This window comes from Oncorhynchus masou, chromosome 1 (assembly GCF_036934945.1).
Source record: "Oncorhynchus masou masou isolate Uvic2021 chromosome 1, UVic_Omas_1.1, whole genome shotgun sequence".
In the NCBI taxonomy this organism is placed as follows: Eukaryota; Metazoa; Chordata; class Actinopteri; order Salmoniformes; family Salmonidae; genus Oncorhynchus; species Oncorhynchus masou.
The window spans coordinates 21,054,152-21,066,821 of NC_088212.1; the positions used below are offsets into that span (position 1 = coordinate 21,054,152).

At 46.0% G+C, this 12,670-nt stretch overlaps 1 protein-coding gene across 1 annotated transcript in view; it reads left to right on the forward strand.

The window, feature by feature from the left end:
* LOC135543978 (transient receptor potential cation channel subfamily M member 3-like) overlaps positions 1–12,084 on the forward strand; it is a 94,850-nt gene extending 82,766 nt beyond the window's left edge. Inside the window, 9 exon segments of the mRNA XM_064971680.1 lie at positions 2,328–2,456; positions 2,888–3,139; positions 3,671–3,845; positions 4,386–4,480; positions 4,482–4,515; positions 6,729–6,879; positions 8,418–8,611; positions 8,700–8,832; positions 8,985–12,084. Of these exon segments, the coding sequence (XP_064827752.1) occupies positions 2,328–2,456; positions 2,888–3,139; positions 3,671–3,845; positions 4,386–4,480; positions 4,482–4,515; positions 6,729–6,879; positions 8,418–8,611; positions 8,700–8,832; positions 8,985–10,536 (2,715 nt within the window). The 3' untranslated portion in view covers positions 10,537–12,084.
* The last annotated feature ends 586 nt before the right edge of the window (positions 12,085–12,670 follow it).

The window sequence follows — 12,670 nt, forward strand, 5'->3', positions numbered from 1 at the left end:
CTGGGCTGGTATTATTTTTGTAGTCCGTGATTGACTGTAGACCCTGCCACATACCTCGTGTCTGAGCCGTTGAATTGAGATTCTACTTTGTCTCTATACTGACGCTTAGCTTGTTTGATTGCCTTGCGGAGGGAATGGCTGCACAGTTTGTATTCGGTCATGTTTCCAGTCACCTTGCCCTGATTAAAAGCAGTGGTTCGCGCTTTCAGTTTTACGCGAATGCTGCCATCAATCCAGGGTTTCTGGTTTGGGAATGTTTTAATCGTTGCTATGGGAACGACATCTTCAACGCACATTCTAATGAACTCGCACACCGAATCAGCCTATTCGTCAATGTTGTTGTCTGACGCAATACGAAACATATCCCAGTCCACGTGATGGAAGCAGTCTTGGAGTGTGGAATCAGCTTGGTCGGACCAGCGTTGGACAGACCTCAGCGTGGGAGCTTCTTGTTTTAGTTTCTGTCTGTAGGCAGGGATCAACAAAATGGAGTCGTGATCAGCTTTTCCGAAAGGAAACTGTATGGGGCAAAAAAAACATATCACAGAATGGATTTATTTTAGGAACAGATATACGGAAGTGGTCAGATGACGCGGATGCTTCACTACAGGACTATTTTACTAGCACAGACTGGAATATGTTCCGGGATTCATCCAATGGCATTGAGGAGTACACCACCTCAGTCATTGGCTTCATCAATAAGTGCATCGGTGACATCGTCCCAACAGTGACTGTACGTACATACCCCAACCAGAAGCCATGAATTACAGGCAACATCCGCATCGAGCTAAAGGCTAGAGCTGCTGCTTTCAAGGAGCGGGACACTAATCTGGACGCCTATAAGAAATCCCGCTATGCCCTCAGACAAACCATCAAACAAGCAAAGCATCATTACAGGATTAAGATTGAAACCTACTACACCAGCTCTGACGCTCGTCGGATGAGGCAGGGCTTGAAAACTATTACGGACTACAAAGGGAAACCCAGACGCGAGCTGACCAGTGACGCGAGCCTACCAGACGAGCTAAATGCCTTTTATGCTCGCTTTGAGGCAAGCAACACTGATTTACCTACGAAAGCACCAGCTGTCCTGGATGACTGTGTGTGATAACGCTCTCTGTAGCCGAGGTGAACAAAACTTTTAAACAGGTCAACATTCACAAAGCATGTCCTCAAAGCATGCGCAGACCAACTGTTACAGTATGTGTCTTCACTGACATTTTCAGCCTCTCTCTGACTGAGTCTGTAATAACTACGTTTCAAGCAGACCACCATAGTCCCTGTGCTCAAGGAAGCGAAGGTAAACAGCCTCACTGGGGCAAGCTTTCTGCCATCCAGGACCTATATAATAGGCGGTTTCAGTGGAAAGGCCAGTGTCAGAGACTCCAGTCACCCACGACTGTTTTCTCTGCTACCGCATGGCAAGCGGTACCGGAGAGCCAAGTCTAGGACCAAAAGGCTCCTCAACAGCTTCTACCCCCAAGCCATAAGACTGCTGCACAATTAATAAAATCGCCACAGGACAATTTACGTTGACCCCCCTCCCTCTTGTACACTGCTGCTACTCGCTGTATGTTTGTTACCTATGCATAGTCACTTCGCTCCCACCTACATGTACAGATTACCTGAACTAGCCTGTACCCCTGCACACTGACTCGGTACGGGTACCCCCTGTATTTAGCTTCGTTATTGTTATTCTTATTGTGTTACTTTTTATTCTTATTTTTTATTTTAGTCTACTTGGTAAATATTTTCTTAACTGTTCTTAAGCATTCCACAGTCAAGTCTACACTTGTTGTAATCGGCGCATGTGACAAATAAAGTTTGATTTGATTTGATACTTGGTCAGGGAATCATCATGATCTGCTTTGCATTCAAAACCATCCTCTGTGATATTACCTCTTCTGCAGTCGTTGTCTTATCTACAAAGCAGCCATGAAAATGAATATGAACACAGTCTTGTCACACTGCATTGTACTTTTTACATCACTGCAGTTTAATAGCACATTTTTTAGGCTGGGGAGAGGGATTCAAACTAGCTTAGTACATAAATCAGGCTTCATGAGGTCACTACATTACGTGAATCGCCTCTAGATTTTGATGAGACCCTGAAGGTTTGCTGCGATTCTGTGCAGTTAGTTTTTTGACAAACTATCACTTGTTCTGCGTGTACCTAACTTGTCAGTGCTAAATCAATTTGAATGCCCTCTAAGACTACCTAAGACCCACTTATGACCCACACCTTATGTCGTCTGTAAGACCCTCTGCGTGCACTGAAGACTCTTCACATGCTCCGGGAGGCCCTGACACTGTGTCTTTGTCCCCAGATGGCCTATGTGGCGTACCTGATGCTGTTCAACTATATTGTGCTGGTGAAGATGGACCTGTGGCCCTCACCGCAGGAGTGGATAGTCATCGCTTACATCTTCACCAATGGCATCGAGAAGATGAGAGAGGTAGGGCAGGACACACATATACAAAGAGATGGTTCAACTCCAGGATTTCTCAGTACAACTCCAGGATTTCTCATGGATATTTCAATACAGTCAAGCATGCGCAGGTCTATAACACAGACACATGTTAGAGAGGTGGGTGGGTTGCACGTTATGAAGTTTGTCATTCTAGTAAATCAACACAGATTTTCCAATGCAAGATCAAATAAAGTACAGGACCTAAATGCCAGTGACCATATGAAATGATCCAACTAAGAGCCCTGCATTCTATGTCATCCTCCTAAAACAACATACATTTGCATTCGTCATCATTTCCAAACCTGTACCTATTTATGTAGAACAAATTCTTCAGTGACCTTTTATAGGCCAGCACGGCTCTCTTTCTCTTTCCCTCTCTCTCCCTCCATCCCTCCCTCCTTGTCTACCTCCCCCAGATTCTGATGTCGGAGCCGGGGAAGCTGTTGCAGAAGGTAAAGGTGTGGCTTCAGGAGTACTGGAACATCACGGACCTCATGGCCATCCTCATCTTCTCTGTGGGCATGGTGCTCCGCCTCCAGGAGCCGCCCCTCATGAGTTACGGCCGGGTCATCTACTGCGTTAACATCATCTATTGGTACATCCGGCTGCTCGACATCTTTGGCGTCAACAAATACCTGGGCCCCTATGTCATGATGATCGGCAAGATGGTGAGGGGGGCGAAGTCTGTCACTGGCAGGGTGCACTTGCACACTCCCAGTCATGGATTTAACAATAGCGGAAAATCCCTCCAACTAATGCTTACACCAGTCCAATGCTTTGAATTCCATGATGTGGAGTGTGCAAATGCAGCCTTCGGGAGAAGGGTAGAGAATCTGGTTGCAACCTATCTTTTGGTTTGCCTGTCTGTCTTTCTCTCTGTCTGTATGTCTGCATGTCTGTCCATCTGTCTTTCTCTCTGTCTGTATGTCTGCATGTCTGTCTGTCCGTCTGTCCGTCTGTCCGTCTGTCTGTCTGTCTGTCTGTCTGTCTGTCCGTCTGTCCGTCTGTCCGTCTGTCTGTCTGTCTGCCTGTCTGCCTGTCTGCCTGTCTGCCTGTCTGTTGGTGTCTAATGTTCTACTTAATTGCTCACTTAATGAGAATTCTATGAAGATGAATGAGTATTATCAGGTTCCAACATTCTCCCTGTCTCCCTTTTTGTCACACTCTGTCTCCTCCCTCCCACTCCTTCTCTCTCTCAGATGATTGACATGATGTACTTTGTGATCATCATGCTGGTAGTGTTGATGAGTTTCGGAGTGGCCAGGCAGGCCATCCTGAATCCCAATGAGGACCCGTCCTGGATGCTGGCTCGGAACATCTTCTTCATGCCTTACTGGATGATCTATGGAGAGGTGTTCGCTGATCAGATCGACCGTAAGCCCACAAGGGGTGGTGAATGTGGGGGGAGGGAGTGAGGGGGAAAGGGTGGTGGAGTGGTGTAGAGTCGAGCTCGGAGTGTAAGGCTGCCCACCCCTCCAACACATACACACACACTCGGCAGACTAGCTGAAGTCATCCAGGTGCTGAAATGCCATGCACTTGGAACCTCTCTGGTTTCAGGGGGAACTATATTAGTGCAACGAAAGACATTGGTGGCTGGATTGGTTCTTATTCACACTGGTCATGCAAATTTTAAATTGCGGTAAAAAAATACCCATATGATATTTTCTGACAACAGCAGAGGACAGATCACTAACAGCTCACCTTATCTTAGTGATGAGGTCAGGTGATGTCTAACAGCAGGTAACATTTCTTAGTAATTTAGTAATCGACTCAAATAAGGAACATGACTGCTCTCTGAATGCACCATCTGTTTTGAGGGAGTGCGTGTGTGTGCGTGTGTGAGATTGTATAGAATGGAAGGACTAGCCCAAAGCTGGAGATCTGAAATAATGCTGTCATTCTTTGTTTCAGATGTACATAGTAGGAAGCTAAAGCACAGGCTGAATTCAAAACTCTGGATGATCGAAAATCAGTTTCGAGCTCATGGAACCTGGCGTAATAATGGTCCATACCAACATTGCTATGTTCAATCAGAATGCCAGTAAATCGATAATTAGACCCACCCCCGTCCCGTCCCCTCCCTACACCATTCCAGCCTCACTGCCATACCATCACTGCACCCTCATCCAGGGGCTGCTATTGAGTCAGATGTGCACATAGAGATGGATAGAGGGTACACTTTCCATAAAGCCTGTTTTAGCATGGGCAGCGTCATTGAAGGTTTTCACCATTTGAATGTAGTCAACTGGGTGGGACTTTCTATGGGTTGTGGAGGGAAGAATTCCATACCGGTCAGCAGGAGGGATCAGGAAATTCATTATACTCCTGAGCAAATATTTCAGCACTTCAGCTGGCAGTAAATCCCCAACCTTCGCTTTATGCTTGTTCAGATTATATACACAGCTGCACAGTAGGTGGCAGTATGCAGCTTTTCAGTTTTTTTATGGACCGCCAATGAACTCATAGAAGTAGAAGAGATGGAGATAGCCCTCAGTGGCGATGCCCATGCTGTCACAGATGCTATAATGGCCCAGATATAATGATGAGTCCTCTATCTATCTCTATGAGATAGCCCTCAGTGGTGATGCCCATGCTGTCACGGATGCTATAATGGCGCAGATATAAAGATGAGTTCTTTATCTATCTCTACGAGATAGCCCTCAGTGGCAATGCCCATGCTGTCACAGATGCTATAATGGCCCAGATATAAAGATGAGTCCTCTATCTATCTCTATGAGATATCCCTCAGTGGTGATGCCCATGCTGTCGCAGAAGCTATCAATGGCAAAGATAGGAGGCGTGTCCTCTTTACCATCTCTATGGTTAAGCATGCCGCACGACATAGTGACAGGTCAATAACTGTGTTTCATGGCAGTAGCACTCTTGTTTGGTTTATTTTTGTTTATTAATTTGTTTATTTTGATGACATTACTAAATCTGAAAGGGAACTAGGATTGTTACAGACATGCTACTTTGACATTTTCACTATTTTGTTTGATTTTGGAAAAGTAAGCCTGCCAGATAAACCCAGTCATTATTGCCATCCCCCAACGCCAGCTCTGCTATCACTAAAACATGATTGTAACATCACTACAATGTCATCTAGACACACAAACTCACAATAATGCACTCTCAATCATACTCTCATGGATGTGCAAATACAGCCAAACATACACAAACACACACACACAAACACGTGCAGATTCGTATACACACACACACACACACACATACACACACAGACACACACACACACACACATACACACACACACACAGACAAGAACATATCATACCCTGTCATCATCTGCAATCTGTTTTTTCACGTGGTTCAGTTGTCAGAGTTTCTAACCCAATTTATTTGAGTGTAAAATTGTGAGATAGAGAGATAGCAAATTACTTCAGTTCTCTACCTGTGGGCTGCCTTGTGTGATCAATTGAAATCCAGAGATGAGTATGAATATAATGATTCATAGGCAAACAAACGAATGAGCATCCAAAGTGAAAGTGCTGAGTGTCCCCATTATAAGCCACAGCAACTGAACCATCACTGATGGAAAAAACATATGATGTATCTTAAATACATGTCAATGTATCTTAAATACATTTCAATTGATCTGTAGTATAGTCATTATTCAGCTAGGCTATGGCACGCATATGTGACAATATATTTTAAACATCATGCCATGTTTAAATATATTGGGAATGCAAGTTATTGACAATATATTTTAGAATATATTGTGAGATACACATTTCAGCACATAACACCTTTCCATTCTAGAGCTCACTCCTTCCTATCCCCTACAAAAAAAGATGCATATATTCAGTATATTATGCCTCTTGCTTGTTTGCTAAACTTGAAGTATTTGTTGTTCTGTTTATTTGTTGGTTTGTTTATTTTAGATGTCAGCGTAGTGATTGTCTGTTTGGTGGGAATGCCTGGGTTTGCTTGTATGTACCTTGTTTGTGTTGTATGTTGACATCTTTCTTTCATTTGATTTTATGTTCGTTTTATGTTGGCTTGCTTGTCTAGTCGTTGTCTGTATGTGAATTTGTTTTGACACACAACTGGCTTTTACAATATGTTTGTCTTTATTAATAATGTTTTGTCGGAGAAACTCTCTTTAGGCTGGCTACTCTTTTGTTTTGTCATATGACAAAATAAATGGGGTAGCTTTAAGAGAATTTGTCTTGTGACACAATCTGTGACACCTTGTGTGTCATCCTGACTCTGTGGTTGTGTCATTGTGCTTAGCTCCATGTGGCCAGAATATCACCACAGAGGACGGGCATGTTGTGGCTCTGCCGCCCTGTAAGACGGGAGCCTGGATCGTTCCTGCCATCATGGCCTGCTACCTTCTGGTGGCCAACATCCTGCTGGTCAACCTGCTCATCGCTGTTTTCAAGTACGTTCTCTCACTCGCTCTGTAGACCTACTCTCCTTACGCCCACTCAGTTATACATACCATTGCCTTGTCCAGAGACCACCCCAAGCCCTTACCCTCCAGACACTTGAGGAGATCTGAGAGGATTCGATAGGTTTAAGCAAATTGATAGGTTTAGGCCAGGAGGAATTTTCCCCATATTGCTTACACCTGCCCAATCCTGTCAGACCTCCACAATTGCGGGGAGGTAGGGTCTCTCAAAGTTGTTCTTTCTGGACACGGCCAAAAATGTGCATAGGATGGGTTTATTTTACTCTCCCACACCCACTCTGTTTACTGATGTGTTTACCAGGGCCCATGCACAGCATACTTGTATATCACCAGGGTTAGTTAGCTACCTAACTTATTTCCATCTGTGATCCTTGTTTGTTTATATAGCTTAACAAGTGATTACTTTACTAATTACAAAACATTGCGTATGACAGGAAAGTTGCAGTACAGATAGAGATTAAGTGAAAGAAACACTGTTAATACACCTCTGTTTTACTGGCATTTTCTTTCAACTGTAAATGTAGGAAGATATTAGTGATTTTAGTAGTAGAAGAAGTAGCAGGCATAGTCGTAGTAGTGGCTGTAGTGGTAGAAGTTGTGGTGACGGTAGTAGCACTAGCAGATAGGTGGACAGAAGGATGAATGAATGAACATTTGGGTTAGATGAGTGGATGGGTGATTAAAGGGTAAGTGTTTCAAAACTATACTGAACAAAATTATAAACTCAACATGCTAAAATTTTTCAGATTTTATTGAGTTACAGTTCATATCAGGAAATCAGTCAATGGAAATAAATTAATTTGGATCTCATCACAGTATCTCTGTGCATTCAAATTGCCACCGATAAAATGCGTTGGGGTTCATTGTCCGTAACTTATGCCTGCCCATACCATAACCCCATCGTCACCATGGGGCACTCTGTTCACAACGTTGACATCAGCAAACCGCTTGCCCACATGACTCCATACACGTGGTCTGTGGTTGTGAGGCCAGTTGGAGTTACTGGCCAGTTGGAGTTAAGTCTCTAAAACAATGTTGGAGGGGGCTTATGGTAGAGCAATGAACTTTAAATGATCTTGCAACAGCTCTGGTGGACATTCCTGCAGTCAGCATGCCAATTGCACAGTCCCTCAAAACTTGAGACATTTGTGGCATTGTGTTGTGTGACAAAACTGTACATTTTAGAGAGGTATTTTATTGTCCCCAGCACAAGGTGCTCCTGTGTAATGACCATGCTGTTTAATCAGCTTCATGATATGGCACAGGCAAGTGGATGTACTATCTTGGAAAATGAGAAATGCACACTAACAGGGATGTAAACAAATGTGTGCAAAACATTTGAGAGAAATAAGCTTTTTGTGCATCGAGAACATTTCTGTAATCGTTTATTTCAGCTCATTAAACATGGGACCAATGTTTTACATGTTGAGTTTATATTTTTGTTCAGTGCATATTCCATCTGCATAGGGTTGGTTTGACATTTTGGTTGTTACTGTCTGTTGTCATAGCAACACCTTCTTTGAGGTGAAGTCCATCTCCAACCAGGTGTGGAAGTTCCAGAGGTACCAGCTCATCATGACCTTCTACGAGCGGCCCATCCTCCCCCCTCCCCTCATCATTTTCAGTCACATGACCATGGTCCTCAAGCACCTGTGCTGTCGCTGGCGTAAGCACGACGATGACGAGAGAGACTATGGGCTGAGTGAGTACATGGCCTAGGTCTTTAGAAATGTATCCTTCCTTCTGTCCTTTTACACTTCATGTTGCTTTTCTTCATCTTTCCGTCACAGAGCTCTTCATCACTGAAGACGAGCTGAAGAAAGTGCATGACTTTGAAGAGCAGTGCATCGAGGAGTACTTCCGCGAGAAGGATGACCGCTTCAACTCCTCAAATGACGAGAGGATCCGAGTGACATCAGAAAGGTTGGGCATGGGCAAACATAATCCTGTCATACTTAAGTGCAACATATCTCCTCACTCTCTACCTCTCTGCGTGTGTCTCTCTCTCTCCCTCCCTCTCCCTTATTTTCCATCCATCTCTCTCTCTTTATCTCATTTTTCTCTGTCCGTTTCAGAGTGGAGAACATGGCCATGCGCCTGGAGGAGGTGAATGAGAGAGAACACTTCATGAAGTCATCTCTGCAGACCGTGGACATACGGCTGGCCCAGATGGAGGAGCTGATTGGTCGGATCGCTGTGGCTCTTGAGCGAGTCACGGGGGTGGAGCGGGGGGAGGTCAACAAGGCCCGCTCACGCACCTCCTCGGACTGCACAGACTCGGCCTACATGCTGCGTCAGGGTGAGTGCCCCGATGCGGCTTACATCCTGCGCCAAAGCAGCTTCAACAGCCAAGAGGGGAACTCCTACCGGCTCAATGAGGGTGCAGAGGGCTCCATGTCTCCGCCCTCCCCCACCGGCCTGGCCACTCGCACACGCAGTCACTCCTTCTACGTGGGCGGAGGTCTTGAGCGAGCTGGGGCCGACAGGGCCGAAAGGGCCGACCGTTTCCTCAAGGAGCGCTCCTTCAGCCTGCACCGAGCCAACAGCTCACAGTCGGTGGCCTCGGGTACCGCCCCCAAGGAGTCTAAGCCCCTCCCACTGGCCACGCTGTCCATCTCCCAGCAGCACCGCCCCTCTTCCTGCATCGACATCTATGTGTCTGCATCCGAGGAGGCGGGGCCAGCCGAGGTCTTCTCGGACCCGCTGAGGATGGGCCCTCCCCTCCGGCACGACTCTTCACTCCACTCTGAGATTATGGAGGCGGTGCTGTCGAGCGGGAGGGACTACAGCGGAGGCAGCGGATTGGGCGACAGACACTCGGAGGGTGGTGCAGTGTTCGAGGACAGCGCGGCTGCAGACCTGTCGCTATGCTCCGCCCACCTTCTCCCAGATAACACCATGCCGACCTGGGACCTGGACCCCTCCCCACCCCCGTCAGCGGGGCCACTGGAGCGCTCCAAGAGCAGCCGCTACCTGTCCACTGGCGGCAGGGGCTACCTAGAAGAGACTCAGCTGGTCAAATCTCACAGCCTCATGTTTACACCGCGAGGCTGCTACGGAGGCCTAGGGGCAGGTGTTCAAGTCAAAGCGGCTGAGTACACCAGCATCACCGACTGCATAGACACCAGGTGTGTCTCCGCCCCTTACTCCACCGCAGAGCGCTCCCACTCCCCCGGAGGCTCCACCTCATTCCCCTTCAATAAGCCCCCAGACTTGGGCTCCTCCCACCCAGAGCGCGAGGCCGAGCTCAGCCACACAGAGTCAGACCCTGAAGACCCAGAGGACCTGGCCCCGGCCCCCGAGCCCCATCGCATGGCGAGGGGCTTAAGAGGGGCGAGTGGGACCCCATTCTGCTCACCCTTCTCCAGAATGGAACGAGCCAACAGCTGCTCCTCAGATGACTCCTCCCACCCATCATTGGCCCCTCCTTCACACAGAAAAAGCCTGTCGGTCAGTGAGAGGATGGAGAGGGGTGCAGACCGTGGGGTTCTGGGGGGACCCAGGAACCCCTTCCTGAGGAGCAAGTCAGGGGCACGGCCTGACACCAAGACAGACAGCCTTTCCATGAGAAAGCTGACCACCCCCTCTGCGTTCAGCAGCTTCGACAGTAGACACAACTACACGTGACAATGATGAAGAAAACAGGACAGGGACAGGGCACACTCTGTTACTATACAGAACCATAGGGCCAGCCAGGGGTAAAGGCAAGGGTCATGGGGAGGGCTCCTACCAGTGTAAAACAAAGTGCTATGAAGCTAGGGTAGTTTTTACCTCCTCCTGAAGCTGACTCTTGTATGTTTGGTGATGGAGGGTATGTGCCGTGTCTGTCTACCATCTTTTCAGTCAAGTCAACACATTGTTACTGTAATGTATCACGTCACAGAACACTGGTGTAGCCCAAATAGAAAGTATAAAAATGAAATCTCTGATAGGACAGTTTAGTCAGTCTTTAGAAAATAATAAACTTGGTCACCTGACAATATAAGACTGGAGGTCAGAATTGTCACCTCAATCCAAATTTCCTCAGGTTCCCTAGTTTCCTCTTTGCCCTTAAACTGCCCATACTCATGGATATGACTCTATACTTCTGTGCTTCCACCACTGAAATAGCACTCTGTCTTTCCACCACTGAAATAGCGTTCAGTCTTTTCACCACTGAAATAGCGTTCAGTCTTTTCACTACAGACATAGCACTGCATGCTACAACAGTAGCAGCAGTAGTAACCTCATCCCCAGGGTAATTGTACATACCGCATATAAGCCTGAAACACCACCGACTCAAATCTGGCCTATGTGGTAGTAAAAAATAAAAACTACAAAAACATTTTTGATCTTAGCGAATCATGCGACTGGGCGTTGTGTCTCCTATTCAAAAAACTTGTGGAACGCTAGCAATACGGAGGTGGGAAGTGCTCAGAGGGAGGTGATTGATTACAAATAAAGCCAATGGCTATGGATTATAACTTTTTCCTGATCTTTCTGTTGGGATAATGAAGGCCACGTTTGAAGTTTTGGTCCACCAGACTGTCCAAGCATGCATAAGCGGTCGCTTCCGGGGGGCCCCCGACCCCCCAACAAAACTCAGTCTGGGAACTCAGTTGGGGTCTCAACTTACTGTTGAGAGATAGAATAGAAGAATACACAACGTGCAAGTTGGTTGTGCATCAGCAGTTATTTTTTCTTGTTTTGTCATTCACTGACAGTCATTCAATTAGCCATGTCAGCTAACAATTTTTAGATTGATAAGTTAGTCTAGCCAGTTATCTAAACAGTGCCCAGGGGCCCAAATTGATTTTGTTAGTCACGCTCACTCAGATATCATTAACATTTCATAAATCATGGCAAAATGGGTAGAGTTGCAGGAAATTAGATTTAAATTGCAAAAATGTCTCTCTGCCCCATGGCAAAATTAGTAGAATTGTATGAAATATGTTATAAAATTGCAACATTTTATCTCCATCCCATGCCAAAATGTGTAGAACGGCAGAAAACGTACTTAAAAACTGCAAAAAGTTATTGCTGCCCAATGGCAAAATCAGTAGAATGCATGAAATGTGTTATAAATGTGCTACATTTTCTCTCCACCCCATGGCAAAATTTGTAGAAGATGAAATGTAAAAGTACACAAATTATCTCCACCGTCAAGAGGGGGGCCACTAAACATTGTGCCCTGTGTCAGAGCATTGGGGGGGGGGGGGGGGGTCTGCTGAACTAAATTACAGCAGTAGTGACTATAGTAAAACACATGGACACCAGTCAGCTGGGGATGACTTTATCAATGGATAGAGACAATGAGCATTGTGCAGGTTGAATTTCTAGACATAATAGGGCTCTATTATGTATAATGCATGTCCCTGGTTTAAAATCCATGCACATTGACAGTCAAGTAACATTGACTCAATAGATTTCAGGGGTCAAAATCAGGGCAGTAAAATCGATTACCTACAGGACCTGAGTAACAGGGAAGATGGGACATGTTATTAAATGTAGACTCATCATGTGCCTATCTATTTACTTGTTGTCCTATCCCCAGTCCCCCGGGCTTAGTGTCATTGTGGCCTACAGTGTAAAGGTATGAACAAAGTGTTAACACATACACATAGTCATACATGCACTCTAATGCCAGCAAGGTGTGTGGAATGGCTGAAGGAAAGCCAAAACAATTCCTCTAATGTAACAGATTGTTTCATAGGCCCAGCGTCATCATTATTTCCCTTGGATTAAATCTGCTCAGTGCAAAACTCAAAACTGGGCACCAGAG